The sequence below is a fragment of the Falco biarmicus genome, chromosome 1, assembly GCF_023638135.1.
Source record: "Falco biarmicus isolate bFalBia1 chromosome 1, bFalBia1.pri, whole genome shotgun sequence".
In the NCBI taxonomy this organism is placed as follows: domain Eukaryota; kingdom Metazoa; phylum Chordata; class Aves; order Falconiformes; family Falconidae; genus Falco; species Falco biarmicus.
The window spans coordinates 107,707,600-107,726,875 of record NC_079288.1 but is presented as its reverse complement, the minus strand read 5'-3'; the positions used below and the strand labels follow the sequence as shown (position 1 = coordinate 107,726,875).

The window sequence follows — 19,276 nt, the reverse complement described above, 5'->3', positions numbered from 1 at the left end:
ATAGTCTCTTCTCCCAGGTAACTAGCAACAGAACAAGAGGAAATGGCCTAAAGTTGCACCAGGGGAGGTTTAGATTGGATATTAGGAAAAAATTCTTCACCAAAAGGGTTTTCCAGCAGTGGAACAGGCTGCCCAGGGAGGTGGTGGAATCACCATCCCTGGAAGTGCTTAAAAAAACATGTAGCTGCAGTGCTCAGGAACATGGTTTAGTCCTGGGTTAACTTTGGTAGTCCTGGGTTCATATGAACTTCATGATCTCAAAGGTCTTTTCCAACCTAAATGATTCTGTGGTGGTTCAGGTTGACATTAATTTCTTAGAAATTTTTTTAAATCTTTCTATTTATTTCTGTTGGCCATTCCACTGTAGGAACAAACTGCATTGATACATAATCTAACTGGTTAATGAATCGCACACCAAAATATTTTGGGACTTCAGTTTTAGAGCAAAGTAGATTAAATTATGAAGAATGCTTCCCTTTTTAAAGTTCATGCAACAGCTTCAGATTCTTCCTCTTGAGGGTTTTAAGGTTCCCTGTTTTCATTGCCAATGATTTAATTTGATATTAAAAAAAAAAAAAAGTCTGCCCTATTGTACTACTGTATGCACTTTTTAATGAGATTTGGAATATAAATGGAGTTTTGCAGGCAAGACCTGGCAAACAAGAATGCATATGGTACATTATGATCTCAACAGAGTACAAAGGATAATAAAATGGATATCCAAGGTTTACAGTATTTTATTTTTTTTTTTAAGTATAAGCAACTTGGATCAAATCTCACTCTTAAGCCAACATGGATTATCAGAATTATTTTGAAATCTTTTTTGTGAAACCGCCTAGCATTCTTTACTCTGATTTACTAGTTGTTCTCAACCAGTGTGAAAGTATATTACCAGATTTCTTTAAATCGCTGTGGTAACTAGGCTGTTTACCCTTGTGCTTAACTGTTATCCCACATGCTCACAGGATATTGTATAACAGTAATAGTGATGAGTATGATAAAAGTTTAGAAATTGACTTAACCAGAAGTGTAAATATATGCGCAAAGAACATAGGGAGCTGGGAGCTATAGAATTCTTTTTCCCTCCCATTCCTTATGTCTCTTTAGTAGCAGCACCCAACATGGGCTACACACTTCAGGTTACATGACATGATCCTGATGGAGTGGCTGCAGTTTCCTCTGCCCACGTTACTTCATCCTAAAGAAATACAGCAGTGCTTTAAAAATAGAGCAATATATGCTCACTTTTCAACAAACTCAACCAAAAGTGATTTTAGTAAAATAAAACTTAAAGCATATCTATACAAATGCAGTTGTTGGCAGCAGCTTGTTTCATCATTCCGTAATTAATTTGAGCATCAGTTCCCTTTCCCTGTGATCATACTGAAATCTTACTGAAGCTAGGAAAATAGTGTTTGCATGTTATTTGCTGCATAGGAGAAAGATGGAAGTTGGCGTTGTTTGTTTATTTGTGGGTTTTTATGGCTACTAGATCCTTAATATGTGCCGGTTTACTATTGTAACAAGTCAATCTCTGCTCCCTTTCAATTTTGGGACACTTAAGAAAGAATTTGTGGAAGCTAGGAAGGAACAGAACTTATGCAGAAGGCTCAGGAGAGCAAGTTTGTGTTGTAATAACTGAGGAGAATCTGAGTGTTAATCCTAAGCCTGCTTTTCTACTTGTTTCATTGTCTCTTCATGACTACATCCCAAAAAATTCACTTGATACCCTGTTTCTTTGTCTTGATGTTTGTCTGGCTTCTTCCCTCCCTGTTTTGAAGCAGTTGTTTACAAAAGCCCCTGATGATGTCTCGGCTTTGCTTAGTTAAGGTCAGTTGAAATATTACCATTGACTTCAGTGGGCATCAGAGTTAGATCAAAAGAGAGTAAGTATATTTGAAAATTATCTTTCATGTGTCCATGTCTGAGTTTTTTCCATGAGAAAATTACATACCAAAATGTGGATGTAGGGCTCAATGTTACAAAGGTGGCCTGACATTCAGCGAACTGAAATTCAGTTGTAGCTGTGTATGTTTAGACTACTGACAATCAGGATATTCTTGTTTTAAGTGCCTAAATATGTCAGCTTTTGGTCATTTTATCAGAGGCTATATTTATTCAGATATTTGTGCACATCTGGCCTTGTGGTTATCTCTGTTATGTTTGGCACCTTTTAGTCCTTCTGCTATAGAAATGAGCAAATACTTAATATTGATAAACATTAATGTAAACTAACCAGCAAAGATAAAAGAAACATCTCATAAAATAATTCATTAAAAATAAAACTGGCTTACTCAGAAAACAGTGAAATATTTATATTTTTAGTTAAAGCATATACCTCAGATGTTATTTGAGCCTCCTGCAGTGTGTTGTTAAGCTGCTAACAACTAATTAAAATACAAAGAATAGCATAAGACTCTAGTGATAACAATCTGTATGTTCAGGGTCCTTTAAAATTTTGAAAAAGTGAAAAAGGAAAAGTTATTTTTGAGAACTGTCAAATTTGAGAATTTAATATTTTTCAGCTGAGATAGTATCAAATGCATGAACTTGGAGAAAATACAAAACTGTACAATAAAATACAGTCTGTTACAGAGTCTTTAGAGCACCGGCAAAACCGTAAGATCATCTTTTCATCTGGTTCTCAAAATGGCATTTTCTTGTATTACTGAATGCTAAATTTTATTTTCCACAAAGCATGAAAATGTATTTGTAGTAAGTTGCTCCTGATTATTTTTCAAATCCCAAGTACCTCTAAGTAGAGGTGATAGCTAGCACCATTGATGGTAGTAGTGAGAGACAGGAAGCCCTTTCAATATTCATCTCTGTGTGTCCTGGTGAGGTTTAAAATTCTGTGCTCTACTTTTGCTTCATTTATGTCTTGCCTCAGTAAGATTTAGACTGAAAATGTATAGATGGTTAAGGAGGTATTTGGAGCTTTTGTCAACGAACCAAATCAAATGGCATTGAGGAAGTTTGTGAAGAGCATATGCAGGAAGGGGAGAGGCTCACGGTGGATTATGGTCAGACCAGAATTTTCAGTCTCCACAAAAATTCTGCACGTGCCTTGAATCAGCTTGATTTGCTGAGAAATTGTTGGAAGTTAGGACTGAGGTTCAGCTCTGAAAAGATCCAGTCAGGTATGTGAAGCTGTTCTAATAATGCATAAAAGACTTCTAACAGCAATGGCTGCCCACGTGTGCAGCTTTGTCCCCAAAGTGCTGCTTTAAATCAGCTCAGTAGTTTCTTCTTTATTAACTTTTATTTTAAAAGAAAGGAGAAAAAACATGATACTTAAGCTCTCACTTAACACCAGATATTTCAGGTGATCAGGTATGTAGCAGTTATATAACTCTTCTTATAAATTATAATATGTCTTGGTTTTCTTTCTTTTTCTTTACAGTTTGTGGCCCATCCAAACTGTCAACAACAGCTACTGACTATCTGGTATGAAAATCTCTCAGGATTACGGGAGCAGACCATAGCTATCAAGTGTCTCGTTGTGCTGGTTGTGGCATTGGGCCTTCCATTTCTAGCCATTGGTTATTGGATTGCGCCATGTAGCAGGGTACTGAATTTTATAAATTACATATAGTATTCTGGGAGCTGGTTTTCCATTTCTGGCATTCAAAATGCAATATTGTATCTCTAATGCTGCTGCTTCCAAATTTTAACTAATTAATGGTATTTTTAGTAATCTGTAGTCTTGAGCCAAAAGATACTGTTTGTTTTATTTGCACTGTAAAGAGGGGATCACAGTGATGAAGCATGCAAATAAACTGTTGTTAAGTTTAAAGAAAGAAAAAAAATACCTTCTCCGAGAGCTTTTTTTCTTTTTAAAATTTCCATAGATTGTGCTCATCTCACAATCTCAGCTATATAATTGTATTTGTGTTAGTAACATGGATTTTTTGAAATTCACCGCTCAGATTGTGTATTAGGTCTCCTCTGATGGCATCTGATGCCGTTCCCATATAAACCATTAGCAGAACATCTGTTGACTTCACTGATGCAGAACTTAATCTTAAGTAAAGTATATGTTATTCCTGCCCTAGGAGTTCTGTTTTACCAGGTGGACCATAGAGCAGAAATTAAATTAAACACAGTATTCCAACCATGTGTTACGATATATTCCTAAGAGAGGACAACTGTAAACTCTTACCTCTTCAAAATTATGTGAAAGTATATGTGTGCTTCCAGCTTTCCTGATGATCTCACAATTAAAATAACCACAGTTTCTTTGAAATCTTTATTGTCTGTAGTGTGTGAATTGTCTGCGAATGAAGCATGTTGAATAGGTCTTTGGTAAAACAGGAGAAGGAAGATTTCTGTTACATTAGCTTTTGAAAAAAATCAAAGTAAATTTACTTCTGTGCTGAGTATGGTCTTTCAATTTTATTTCCTTAACAAGTGTACAGCAAAGAAATGTGAGTTTCATTCACTTACATTTTGCTGCTGTAGTTCACCTTAAAAAGGACAAGATTTTGCTCATCTCCTGCCTATTTCAAGGGAACCTGGTATTTTCTCTGGATTGAATACTTATTTACCTTAAAGATAAACCTTTATGAAAGTAGTGTAAGTGTTCCTGTTGTTATTCTCTGAAATATCACTTTCCATTAATATCTGTAGTAAAGATATTCCTTACTCACAGCTCCGTATCATAGAAATGCATTTTAGCTAGTGTCCGATACGAAAGTGACATTTGTCCTTGAGCTTTAATTCCCAGTACCAGAAACACCTGACATGTTTCCTAGTGCTCATGTCAAATAAAGTACTGTACATTCAGATCAGTTGTTTGATATTGTAATTTCAAAATACTTTCTAAAGGTTGGGAGCAGGAAGGGAACTTGAGATCGTTTGCACAGGTAGTAAATGCTCTTTAGCTTGCGCTGGTCCGCTTAGTTCGTAGTAGCTGACCCATCTGAGGAAAACCATTCCTTGAAATAAGAAAGCTAACGGTTGGGCTTTATGGCAGAGCGGTATATTGTTCTGTTGTACTGAAGGAGACAGGAGACCTTTGGCCTTAAGAGGTGTGCAGCAGCGAAGACAAAGAGGTCTGTGTAGCATCTACCTTGTCACGCCTTGTACAGAGATGGCACAAGTGTTGTCCCGCTCAGGCCACAGAAAGGTGAATTCCAAAGGTACTGCTCCTCCCAGAGGGGAGCAGGCTGGGAAGGACAAGTACCCCTACATGTGCATTACCCCCAAGAGGTCTCCAAAGAGCGTTGTTAAGGGATCTCTGTGCTTGAGCCAATGCACAAATTGCTGCATGTGGTGCAGCCTCACTGATACCTGCATGTCTTGAGTACGGGGTGGGGAGTTGCAACAGCACTGGCCGCATGAAACCTTCACTGCCTAAATAAAGGGTACTGGCAGTATTGCCCTCAGAGGAGTGGGTTTATAGCTTGGCACTTCTGACGCTGGCTTGCAGGGTAAGGATAGTACTGATGGGATCGCAGACTCTTCTTTTTCGTATGCGTAATGAGTGCCGGGCCCATTGCTGTTTCCACTGTGGTCTTCTGGAGGCAGCTGGCCCCCTTCTGTGGTGCGGACAGACTGCCCCTGCTGCTGTTTTGTCCTTCTGCCAAGTACAGGTGTGAATTAAATCAGTGGAGTTTATTTGAAAATAGTAATGTTGCTGTTCTTATCCTTCTTAGTCTTTTGTGATGGAACAGTTGTTATTTTTAGTGAGCACAGGTTATTTGTTTAGCACTTAACAGCTCTGAACATCTATTCCGTGGATGGAATACAGTAGCTAAAGATGAGAAGATAAGTCTGTGATTTTCCCTAGGCCTAAAGTCATAGATAAGCTAATAGTACACACTTGTTGGTAGGGAAAGTCTTTTGCTACTTGGAGATGTTATTTGTTTATTTTCCATGGGCTTGTTTCCACCCCCCATTGGTATCTGTGAGCAGTAGATTGAACTCTTTCTGGTCACTGCCACTGTACATTTGTAGCTCCTTAGGGTGTTTTCCCTCAAACATTGCCACCTAGAGTTTATGGAATAACATGAACACTCACTAACAGGACAACGTACTCCATGAGGCTGCCTTTGGGAGACTTCTGTCTGAAATGGTAGAGCATCACAGTTCAGTGCACTTGGAAGAGCATCCTTTAAAAAGAGATTTCAGAGTGTCTTGAGTTCTTCAGTGCCCATTTATGCTTCTGGAATGCCTGATGAGATAGTTTGTTTCTTTGAGAAAACTGAGTGACTGCTTTCAATTCTGCCTTTGCAGCTTGGAAGAATTCTTCGAAGCCCATTTATGAAATTTGTGGCACATGCAGCATCCTTCATTATTTTCCTAGGCCTGCTGGTGTTCAATGCTTCAGACAGATTTGAAGGTATAACAACGCTACCGAATGTCACTGTTACTGATTACCCTAAGCAGATCTTTAGGGTGAAGACTACCCAGTTCACCTGGACAGAAATGCTGATCATGGTATGGGTACTTGGTAGGTATATTGCCCCTTCATCTTTGTCAACTGTTTTCTTGCAGATATAAATTCTAAAAGAAAGGAGAGAAGCACAGGTCCCAAACCTGTGCTCCAGCTGCTGTGTGGTTAGAATAAACCCTCAGGGCAGATAACAGTGCATTAGATCTCATAAGAGCATCAGAGCATCTGCCTCCTTTTGCAGTATGGGGTAAAATTTTGTTTGCTGATTTGCCTCATCTTTCATAGTCCTGGCATTTGTAGCAGGAGCACAGGTTTGCTGAAGAGAACGCTACAGAAATTATACTTTACTAAAATGATTTTCTTAAATAGTGTCAGGAAGCCTACGCTGCGGTATATGCCAGAAGGTCAGGAGTTCCTACGGATCGGTATTAATGTGTTGGCACGTCAGTGCTCTGTGGCATTGCTGCTTAGGTAGCGTTTGGAGAAATCACAGTTCCTACCAGTGTCAAGGGGCTGAGTCAGTTCTAATTACTCAGGGTTTCTTTCACAAAACCTGAACAACTGTCAGCCTGTTGGAAACTCTGTATGGCAGAAAATGCTATCTTCTAGCATTTCATCAAAGTCAGGTGCTTTACATCACAAAATGTCACTTAGCCATATGATAATTTAGCTTTCTCAGCTTTTACAGGCAGTGGAAGAGACAGGAAGTGTTACTGGGGCTGCTACATGAAGGTGCCTTGCTCTGCCTTTTGAATCACCTGTATCTCCTGATCTAAGTTCTCCTTTATCTTAATGTTAGGGTAGGTTAAATCCATGGAAATTATTTTCTCAGGAGAAGTTGGAATAAGAAAACTCAATTACACATAGCCAAATTCCACTTTCTGTGCTGAAAAGGGTCTTATTCTGTGAAGTAGAGAACCAGTAGTATAATTGTGCTCATAAAGGGTCATGTGTGTAGCTGGATAGTTGTGCTCCTCTGTAAAAATTAATCCTTCTGCCTTAGAAGTGTTTTATGAGTACAAATTGTAAGGAAGGGAGAGTTCTTTTTCCACATTTAGCATTTTTTCCTCTTTAGAAGTACAGCATACTGTTAACGTTGTTAGGCTGTAAGACTTGCTGCAAAGTTGTGGCTCTACGCTACCCTATGTGGAGATGTCTGAGCTTTGTTCCCACATATCAATCAATACCTTCCCATTTGATCAACGCTGTTGAAACCAAGAGAGCCTTACTCAAGGTGTATGATGCCGTGACTCTGCAAATAAGTGAATTTTTGCTCCACTGGTACCATCTGGTTTCATGAAATGGGAGAATGCAAAGAATTCAAATGAAAAGAATTTGGCTAATATTGCTATGTTGTGGGGCTTTTTCGTTTCTTGTTGCAGGTATGATGTGGTCAGAATGCAAGGAGTTGTGGCTGGAAGGACCCAGGGAATATATTTTGCAGTTATGGAACGTTCTGGATTTTGGGATGCTTTCCATTTTCATTGCTGCTTTCACAGCGAGGCTTCTGGCATTCCTGCAGGCCACAAAAGCACAACAATATGTGGACAACTACATTGAGGAGAATGACCTCTCTGAGGTCACGCTTCCTCCAGAAATAGAATATTTTACTTATGGTGAGTTTTAACTTTTCTGCAACAGAGATCTGAACGCAGAAAAACTGGTAAGGATGTGCTAGCGTTTTGAAGCCTTAAGGTTAATATTTGCATGTGTTTCTGTTCATAGCATTGTCTAACCATTTCTGCCTCAGTATTTTTGTTTCTATGCTATTTAAACAATAGCTGTTATGACACTCTAATTTGACAAATAAGTTTGCTAAGATACTAAAACCAAACAAGATACATAAATGAAGTTCAGTTCAAATGTAGCCATCCACAATTTTGTTATAACTGTTTGATTTTAAACATTTGCAAGCTCTATTTTGTTCTTGGTTTGGTGCACAACAGATAAAATTTTTATGTGATTTTTTTTTGTTTGGTTCAGTTGTTTGATACAGCTATTCATATTTGTAAAGATCAATCAGCATCTCCCGCTGAAGGAAGGATGCTGGCCCAGCAAAGATGTGCTCAAATAGAATAATAGTACTAAATAGTTATTGCAGTGCAGAAATTGTAATTAAAGGTGTGATGAATCTCTATTTGTAACACCAGCAAAGGCTGTGTTTGCTGCTGATGGTGTATTTTAGCATATGCTTTATGAACTTCAATATAGTATACTAGCAGACTTGGACTTAACTGCTATATAATCAATCTGAATTTGTGCAGATGTAAGTACACATTTAGAAACACATGGTATTTTGATATGAAACACATTTTAATTCAGTGTTGTTTCGCTAAGATGGTACATTAATTCACGTAATAAATATTTTATGAGTTTACATATAACTCAGTTGTTTCTGTGCATGTTGTGTGTAAAACCCACAATCCTACTTCCATTGAGATAAATGGCAAAAATCTTCATGATTTCCATCCTGAACTTGTAATAACGACAAAGTTTGGTGTGATTAATAAATGGAACTGTTCATCAACCAACATTGTTCCCCTCAATAAAACACAAAATATGAAGAAATTTCTGGCTTTAGCGTAGTGCCGAAGACAGCTAATAGTACAGTTAAGAAAAGCAGTAAGGAATTATTTGTTGTTATGTAGTTCAGGTTAAAATGCAAACTGTAGAAGCAAATGTCATGTTTCTTCAAGTACAGTTTTTCTTCTAGCAAAAGGTAATGTAACATATTAATCTTTTTTGACTTAAGGGAAATAGGAATAGAGTAGCAGCTACTAGACTCTTAAAATATTTGTCTTAACTAAATTCAGATGTGTTCATGGAAAAATCCTAACAAGATTTATTTCTCAACATTGTGATAAATGAGTAACTCCTTACGTTTACCCTTATGTTTCCTATTTTCCAGCTAGAGATAAATGGCTTCCATCTGATCCTCAGATAATATCGGAAGGCCTTTATGCAATTGCTGTTGTTCTTAGCTTTTCTCGGATTGCCTATATCCTGCCTGCAAATGAGAGTTTTGGGCCCTTGCAGATTTCACTTGGAAGGACTGTTAAGGACATCTTCAAGTTTATGGTCCTTTTTATTATGGTGTTTCTTGCATTTATGATTGGAATGTTCATCCTGTATTCCTACTACCTTGGAGCTAAACTAAACCCAGCCTTTACAACGTAAGTATGAAATTTTGTTTCAGTAAAAAACCTTCCAGGTTTTTCACTAAGGTAACAAAAGTCTGCAAGATATTATGTGCTCTCTCCTAGCATTAAAAGAAAAGTGCAGACAGTTGAAGTCAGCTGGAAATCAGCTATCCCAGAACCTTAGCAGAAGACCAGTTCCTTCCTACTGGTAGAATGGAAGTTTTCATTGCAGTCTAAAATAATTGTACCTTTGTATTATGTTAATCACACAGATTGTGGACAACAATTGCAAAAATACATTACTGATACCTTGTATGTTTGTTGTTTTGATCAGCGTTCTACAAACCTAATTCACAGACAAATTACTTGAGGTTGTTAACACAACTTAAATATTTATTTGTGTAGCTAGTAATAATGTCTTCCTTTTTTGTTTGGTTTTTTTTTTTTTTTTGTTTGGTTTTTTTGGTTTGTTTTTTTTTTACCTTTCCTTTTTCCCTACAGAGTGGAAGAAAGTTTCAAGACCTTATTTTGGTCAATATTTGGCTTGTCTGAAGTAACCTCTGTTGTCCTCAAATATGATCACAAGTTCATAGAGAATATTGGCTATGTTCTTTATGGCATATACAATGTGACAATGGTGGTAGTTCTGCTCAACATGCTGATTGCTATGATCAACAGTTCATATCAAGAAATTGAGGTGGGCTCTGTTCTCAAGTTGTTCTCTTGTGTTGAAAAAGGGTAGAATTATTAGGAATTATTTCAGTGAGCGCATCTTGATACGCAAAAGTACAATGAAGAGATTATCTCAATGGAGGAGATCACAAAAAATACCATGTTCTTAGGACTAACTTTTATCTGACACCCAGACAAGCTGCAGAACCTTAGAGGATCTAAACAAGTAGTTCATCTTGTGCCATCTGTACATATCTAAGGAGATGTCATCCATCCAGAAATCTTAAAATCTAAAGTAATAGTCAAATGAAGACTGCCGTGAAGTAGAAAACAAAGTTCCCGGGTGTCACATTTTAGACATGGGTGGTTCATTCCCAGTATCCTTAGGAAGATTATTGCGTGTTTCCTTAATGGAGTGCACTTCAGTCTTTGACACATCATTAGGACATGGATTAAATGTATTTTGAGATGTTATTTAATGGAAATCTGGTCTTTAGTTCCAGTCCTCAAACTTTTTAGCTAGATGTGCGGGAGTTAAGACACTTACACACCACAGTGATAAATGGACGTACTTTATTACATTTATATGCCTCTGTACATGGAGTTACGATACAGGTGCTTATCTTCAAGATTGTTGTGACCAAGTCACACTTTGCAATGCTTATACTCTTTGTGATGTGTGCTTTTTCCCACATCAGGTACAATATTAAAACTTGATTCTAGCTTTGCCATATGCCCTGAAAACACAGTGGCAGTATTTCTCCAAATTTGACAAATGGCTCAGTTGAATGAATACTTGAATTTCACAGCAAGTTATTGACTGCATTGCTTATTAAAAGAAATATATTTTATTTTAATTGCATTATGATTACACAGTGTCTTCATTTTTAAAGATAATTAGAGTATTTAGCATCCAATGCAAATAAAAATTTCAGAAAATTTAGATTAGAGAAGACACCTGGTTTTAAAAATAAATCCCAAGTTGCTTAAATGGAAGAAAAAGTATATTTATGGTGCCAGTTTTTCAGACCATGAGTTCTGATATTATTCAGAGAGTACTGCAGTCAGATAGATGTGGGTACATACCCACACTAGCAGAGGAAAAAAATCATCTAAGACATAGTGTACAAATGGATAAGTCATTTCGTGCTTTCATTGACTTCTGGGAAGTATCAGGGAATTCGGCAGGAGAAAACTAGTTATAATAAAAAAAAAATTCACCTGTGGAGTAAACAAAGTCCAGCCTTGGAATACTTCATCCAAGTAAGAATGTATTAGGACAAAATCAGTTTGTCAGTTTTTAACATGATTTCTTCATGACAACAAAGTTTGTATTTTCTGTACTCCATTATAAATCAGAATTGCTTCTCATGGCTATGCAAAAAGCTGTGAGTACTACCATTTTAAACCATGTCTGCCCTGAAACTAGTATTTAATCACTTGTGTGAGTACCAAATTTATGTGATGTCTTTAATGAGAAAAACAAGTCTAAAAAAACAAAAAAAGTCCACTTTAAATAGTAAGGAGTTTATATGTTGGCTTTCAGTCAGTGCAAAAATAACACTTGTTTAAATGGTTCACATGCTTTAACTAAGTATTGTCCATGAGATGTTGCCATTAAAGAGACAACTAAAATTTAGTTAAAATAGATTTGATGAAGTGGTTGCATTTTTTTCAGAAATACTGGGAGTCTTATTAGCAAGGAAATAACATTCTATGTAAAACCAGAAAGGGTCGATATTTAAAAGAACTTTTATTTGGAAGAATTTTGTGTTTCATAAACCCAAAGCATGTACCTGTTTTCGTATCTTAACCCAGGATGACAGTGATGTAGAGTGGAAGTTCGCTCGTTCTAAACTTTGGTTATCGTATTTTGATGATGGAAAAACATTACCTCCACCGTTCAGTCTTGTACCAAGCCCCAAATCTTTTTTCTATTTCATCATGAGGATCGTTAACTTTTCTAAGTGCAGGAGGAGACATCTACAGAAGGATATAGAAATGGGAATGGGCAATTCCAAATCTAGGGTAGGTACTGAAATCTTTTTATTGCAATGAAGAATTGTGTGTTCATTCCAGCATTCTGCTTTTCTTTAAGTTTTAGGGTGTACTCTGTGCTTGTGATTATAGTATGGTAATTATCAAGCATTTATATACATAGATCTGTATTTCAGACTGCCTAAACATACTGCGTAAAATCAAAAAAAATAACTATACGTTTTCTTAGGACAACAAGGTCCAATGACTAGAAAAATACAATTGAAACAAAAATAACTGAGCGTTCAAAGATATAAATAATTCCCACAAGAAATGACCTAAATGTTGAATAAAGATGCTTTCAGCCTCCATTAGGAAGATTTTTAGTTCAGGGTAAAAAAAAAAAAAAAAAATGAAAAATATGGGGGGGATAAGGATAAGGATAAGGAGAGAAAGCTTTTCCTTTCACTAGGACAGGAAAAGGATAAAGTGTGGTCAGTATCATGCTCACTTCCTATTTTCAAAAGCTGTGTTCTTAACAGAAGGCAACAGGAAAGAGGAGGGTGTGGTAATAATAATCTTTAGCACTTCTATGACATTCTAAATTTGGGTGTCTAAATGTTCTTTACGAATATTAATGGAATGCAGTGTCACAACGCCCTTGTGTGAGAATTAGATAACAATTCCCCTTGTTTTACTGATGACGGACTGGGGCATGGATGGGTTAAAGAGGATACATGTGGCATTTTTTATAAATTAGGCTCAAGGCCCTGTATATTACAAAGACTGAAAGCAGTACCTTGAAAATATTTTTTTCCTGTAGATTATTAGAAATGTCAAGTCTAGTCGTTTTTTCTGAAAGATCTCTCTGGAGCCTAGGACTTCTGAGCTGATGCTGGTGTTGAATCTTCAGCTGCAAAAACATTTTCTCCAGTTTTCTGTGGCAGTGAAAGCAGATACATGTTTATAAAAACGTGGATTTAAATCAGTTTATCTAGAAGCAGTGTTTTGGTACTAACCATTCATCTTTTGCTCTCTAGTGCTCCAAGTGCCTGAACTTCATTAGTTCTCTCCAGTCACTGTGTTTAAACACAGAACATGTGTTTTAAAAAAAACCCTCAACACCCTAAGATAATGCTTTTATAACGAAACGCTCAGTAGTGCTCACATATACAGCAGTACTTACTATCATGCTCAGAATGTAAGTCACTAAAGAAATAAAATCCTCTCTGGGTCACTGCTGAGACAGGTTGGGCAGAGCTTGTTGTCTTGAACTACAAACTGAATTACTTTTCTCTGGGAAAGGCCTCCTCTGTGTCAGGCTGGGCTGGTGCACCATGTATTATGCTGCACAAAGATAAATCCTGCACCACTCCCTAACCAAAACAGTGGCTGAACTGATGTCTGGTTGCCCCCAAGAAGGTGGGCAACCTGGAGTAGGTAACAATAGCCCACTTGTGGCCCAGCTTAAGTGACAGGCTGTATGCAGTATGGGCACAAAACCCACAACAGTTACAGTAAGCATCAAACTTGCTATATAGATGCAGGCTGAGGTGAGTTTGCTCCTCTACCCCACAAGAGAGGTCAGCTATCATTGACTCAGTGACTTTCAACTTTCTGGCCACACAGAAAATTAACGACTGATGCTCATTAGGGGGCTGAATCTTCTTTATGGATGCACATTTTTTACTTCAGGTCTTACCAGTGTGTTTGAGATAAGAGTTAGGTCCCTGATTTGGTAGTAACAAACCTTCTGCACTGGTCACAAAGCCACCTTGTCCAAGGTTGCTTTTTTCCCTTCTGTTTCTGGCCCACTGCTACACAAATCTTCAATTATTTTAGATGTGATGGCTTTTTGATCCTCAAATAATTGAACAATGACCGTTTTTTCTAAATGTATTACTGTTCCCGAAAATGGGGCTTTGGAAAAACACTTCAAAGTAAGCAGAAGTGGTTTTGAGCATGTATTTGTCATTAAAAGTATGCTTGAGTGTGCAGATCCACAAAAGCTCTTTGTTAAAGCCAGTTTAGAGAATTGCTCCTTACTCCAGCCACTCATCCCTGCCTCCAAGTCATAATTCATTATTTCCTCAGCTGTGTGAGCACATTTGCTTTGAAGCTGTGCTGTGAACAGGATGGCTAAAATTATCAGGTTTTTTAAAAAAATACAAAACCAAACCTAACAAATAAGGCAATCTCAGGTGTTTTTTTTTTTAAATAATATTCTGATATTGTGCTAATGGAACATCCCAAACATCTCTCAAAACAAACAAACAACAAAGGAGCTTAATTCTAACTGTGAATTCCATAATACATTTTAATTTTGTCTTATTTCTCCATAGTTAAACCTTTTCACTCAGTCGAACTCCAGAGTTTTTGAATCACACAGTTTTAACAGCATTCTCAATCAGCCGACACGCTATCAGGTAAGTATGTACAATGGTCACTCTTTTAAGTAATGGAACCATGTGAAGGTACCAGCAAAATTTTGTGTTTCAAGTACATTTTGCCTTCACCAGATAAAGAAAAAATATAGAAATCAAACTCCAGGATGCTGCTGGAAAGAAGACAGTTACTGTTCAAGCCCCATTATTTGAAGCATTTAAAAACTAGCCCACACAAAACTTTAGTTTTTTTCCTTTGATGTCCCCATTTGGAAAGGGTGAGAAGCAAACAGCTGAAACTGGCTTCTGGGGAAGGGATGTAAAAGCATTTTGCTAACTAGGTTAGCATTACTTTCCCTTCCTTCCTTCTCATGATCTGAGATGTGACATACAACATTTCTGCAGATGGCAATGCTCATTTCTGTTAAGAGGAGTCTGTCAAATACTACCTTCCTGTCGTCTTTCCAGCTCAGGAAAAAAAGAGCAAATGGGAGCTTCTGCTCCCCTAGTGAAAGTGTCTGGTAATCCACCTGTGTAAACCCTGTTAATGAGCTGCATTAGGTTAGGTATGGTAACACAGTACAAGAATATTAGCACGTTCAGTATATGTACATATATATAGTACGTATATATTTTTTTATATATGATATAAAAATACAGGTATAATCTTACTGTATCCTTTACTGCTGACGTTGCACTGTCATGCTGTTAAATCTCAACTTTTTTTCTTTTTAAAAGGTAAATATTTATCTCTTACTGTTACATATGCTTTTACGTGCAAACTGAGTTTAACAAAGAGTAGACTTATTCTGAAGCTACTTAAAGCCTAAATTACATGTGTTCAGGCATATATTCATGTTGTCCTGTTCCCTACAAAATGTCGTGATGCTTTGTAGGTAAGAGGCAATTGGATGAAAAAGGTGCTTTCTTGTAACGATCACGCTCAGCATGCCACCAAAAAAGCCGATGTGAGGCAACTGCTTGATCTGGGGCTGTTCTTTCTTTTACTTATCCGAATATTAGGGAGACAGTTAAAAGTGAATAGTTTTAATTATATATGCTCACCTAATTACATAACTGTTTCAATCTGGCAGCAAATAATGAAAAGACTGATAAAACGTTATGTTTTGAAAGCACAAGTGGACAAAGAAAATGATGAAGTAAATGAAGGTAAGAAAAAGACTGCATTTGCAATATTCAGAGACAATTTTTGTCCCATTGTATTAGGACTGAGTATTACAGTGGTGCATGGAGGTTTCAGGTAAAAAGAGGGTTTATTTCTACTTCAGATGCACTGAACTCGCATATTAGTGAACGTATGCCTGTGGTAACAAAAACAGACAAGTAGGACCAAAGAAGTAGAACCGAGGAAATATTATGGCCCACATTTCACAGGTGGAAAACACGAGCACAGACACGATGCACAGTTACAGAGGAAATCTGTGAGGAAGCCACTAACTGTATTCACAGAGTCTTAGTCAGAGCTGCAGGACATGTCTCTCTCGTTTCATTCAACTGAACACACAATTTACCACTCTATACCATGAACTGCATGCATTACTTCATAAAGCTGTGCAGAATATTAATCTGTGGAGCTGCACATCATTAAACAAAGCTGCGTAGAGTTAGCTGCATGGTGAGAAAAACGACAGCTATAGCCAGTGTTTTAATGCGCAACCAGAGATCTTTTGAGGAACGGTGGATCTGAGCTTGGTGTCCGTTGGCAGTGCAGAACTGCCCCTGCGGCAGCGAGGGGTGTGTGCTCCAGGTGCACACCTCGACTTGCCATGGGGATGAGAGTAAGACAAATGCTGTCCGTCCTCTATCCTTCCAGGAATGAAACACAGGGCTACAGGCCAAAAAAAGCCAACTCTTTGACTCTGGGCAGGTTCCTAAACAAATTAATAGGGGTGTGTGCAACACGGGGCATGTTTAAGCTGTGCTGCAGCTAAAAGATTACCAGGCAATAGAATGATGTCCCTTCCAGGGCTGGCTCTGCTCTTGGAAATGTAACACCCCAGCAATTATTTTATTCCCCATAGGCTGGAGGTTATAACCATCATGGTTCAGCCAGTAAGAAATCTGTGTGACGGCCACCAGAAAAACACACCTGATTGGCATAAGTAGCTCTGGGCTGGGCTGGTTTAGTTGGTTTCAACATGCTGGGAACGCTTACCCAAGCTGCTCTGCTGGCAGCCTTGTGGTTTTCAGCTGGTGTGCAGTGATGAACAGCTTCAGATCAGAACAGCTTTTACCGGCATGGAAGCATCAGGCAGTTGCATGGATATATGATGTGAGGGGCCAGCTAAGGCAGCATAGCTTTTATCCTGCTTATTAGTTACTCTCCGCTTACTTGTAACTGCAGCAAGAAGCAAAGTGCAGAAAAGATGATGTAAGTTAAATTGCACTGTGTGTCTTCAAAGGTAGCATTGTGCATTGATTGTTACCGTGACTCTGCCCCATCCTGTGTGGCTGTACAGAGCTGAGCAACAGTGAACAAAAGCAGAGAAGCTCCTAAAAGCATCTTCCTCTGTGTGCCCCTTGTGCCCTTCTCCTGATTTCCCACAGCTTTCCTCCTGTTCCCCACTCTGTGGTGGGGGAAATCATCTATCTAGTGATGATGAAAAGACTCTTCCCTCACCAGGGACATGCAAGTCTCCTAGTTCCCCAATGCCTGTTTGGTATCAGCATATATGTCTTTAGATAAGCAAGGTGGTGCAGAAGCATCATGGTTCATGGGCATCATGGTTCTTGCTTTATCACCAGTCTTCACAGAGGAAAGTCCACTCTGAGCAAGTCAGCTAACCCCTGAACCTCAGTCTTCAGCTGCATAGCAGAGGTAGCGCTCTCTGTGTCATGCCCATCTCATTGGTACCCAAAGTATAGAGCCATCCTTTGAAGATACAATTTTTGAAGTCTGCTGTATTCTAAATAGAGAGCTTCGGCATTCTTATGTACTGCAGCTATTTTAACGCAAGTCTAGGGATTTTTCCCTATTTTGCATCACTGGAGAATTTAGGTATTTTTTCATAGTCTTTGATTTCATACGTGACAGATCATTTCCTGCGGTGGCTATTGCATAAGAATTCACATAACTCACGCTTGCTGGAAGAACAGTGTTTGAATATTTTTTAAAAAGCTTCTGCTCTTGAGCTGAATATCCCATAACGGAAAGCGTGCTCTTGCTTGTTATGAGCCAGGCCTTCACAATTGTTTTCATTTAAATGTATGGGTTTTGTGTGTGTGTCAAACTGTAACATCATTTTAAATTGGTTGACTTTTTCTAATTCAAAGGGTGTTGGTAAGGAAGAGGAGAGAGACTCAGAAGCTGTGAGTTTTACTGCCAGCTCTGCCACTTTTCCTGTGTGATCTTGGCACACCACTTCAAAAAAAACTCTTTGCCTTTTCTCTCTAAAAGCGGGATACTAATATTTCCCAGCTGTTCAGCAGTGTTGCTGTGATTAATTCATTAACCTATGTAAAGTGCTTTTGGAATCTTTGATGTTCTGTATCCACGTGGAGCGCAACTTTAGAGTTCAAGGGACTATTAAAATACCTTCAGTATTGTTTAGGGGTGGAGACAGACACACATCTTGAGATTGTGGAAGAGGTGAAGCCTCCTGCCCACCCCAGCACCTGGTCTCCTCGACATTTTGAGATGATAATCTGAAATACGTGCTGATGTGACTGAACAGAATGGTAGTAAAAGAGGGAGCTTGCTAACGAGTATTTCTTTCAATTGTTAATACAGGTGAATTAAAGGAAATCAAACAGGATATCTCCAGCCTTCGCTATGAACTTTTGGAGGATAAGTCCCAAGCAACAGAAGAGTTGGCGATTTTAATCCATAAACTCAGTGAGAAACTAAATCCTAATATGCTGAGGTGTGAATGATTCAACACCGGAACCATGGCTTTGACTACAGCACAACTATTTATTGGCAATAATATTTCAGTATCTTATACTTGAAAAATGTATTGTAGATTTTTAGCACTAAATAACTTTATGTACAGCTTCTCTGGAATTTAGTCTTAGGAAATTTTATTAACTCACCAGAAAAAAGATCGCGCTCTTCATTTTAATAATCTAAAAGCAAGGACTGCCTTTTGGGGTTTTTTTGTTTGCATTTATGCATTAAAAAGGTATAATGGTATCAACTGCTGGTTCATGAATACATACTAAGAATTCTTTGCGCTAAATTTGCAAGAAAAAATGAAAATAACAGGTACAGCGTGTAGTGCTCAGTTCCTTGCAGCAACGAGGTACAAACGGGATTTTTCGTGGTACAATAAATGGGCTAGAGATCGGTGGAGGATTACTCGGGCTCTCTGTTCAGGGGTAGCGGTGGTAGTAATGTGTGGTAGTAACGTGTGTGGGCCAAGTACTCGTGGTGTGTGTACAAGGAGCGCTTGCCATTCAGGTACCTAAGTGCGAACGGAACCGTAGTGGCACGGTTTAATATGTATGTATATACATGCACCCACAACTACCCTTTCTTAAGGTATTTACTTTCAAGAATAAGGACTAATTTTTTTTTCTAAAAAAAAAAAAAAACAAAACTTTGGAAGGCAACGTGCCTACCGCCCCCGCCCGGCGGAGCGCCTCTTTCCATGGGAGAGAGGATTTTTTTTTTTTTAACTCGGACCCGGAGCAGGGCTGCTATTTTGTTACACTGTTCTAAATGATGCCTCCGATGCTTCATTGTT

At 38.2% G+C, this 19,276-nt stretch overlaps 1 protein-coding gene across 3 annotated transcripts in view; it reads left to right on the top strand.

Moving 5' to 3' along the window:
• Positions 1–19,102, top strand: part of TRPC3 (transient receptor potential cation channel subfamily C member 3) — a 44,776-nt gene extending 25,674 nt beyond the window's left edge. Inside the window, exons 4-13 of one of the 3 annotated variants that reach the window (XM_056358408.1) lie at positions 3,404–3,568; positions 6,238–6,454; positions 7,780–8,013; positions 9,306–9,570; positions 10,039–10,234; positions 12,028–12,237; positions 14,529–14,612; positions 15,665–15,740; positions 17,865–17,900; positions 18,322–18,461. In XM_056358408.1, the coding sequence (XP_056214383.1) occupies positions 3,404–3,568; positions 6,238–6,454; positions 7,780–8,013; positions 9,306–9,570; positions 10,039–10,234; positions 12,028–12,237; positions 14,529–14,612; positions 15,665–15,740; positions 17,865–17,875 (1,458 nt within the window). In that variant the 3' untranslated portion in view covers positions 17,876–17,900; positions 18,322–18,461. Of the gene's footprint in view, positions 1–3,403; positions 3,569–6,237; positions 6,455–7,779; positions 8,014–9,305; positions 9,571–10,038; positions 10,235–12,027; positions 12,238–14,528; positions 14,613–15,664; positions 15,741–17,864; positions 17,901–18,321 lie in introns of all 3 variants that reach the window. The other 2 variants (XM_056358399.1, XM_056358396.1) reach the window with 2 other exon arrangements.
• Positions 19,103–19,276: the final 174 nt, after the last annotated feature.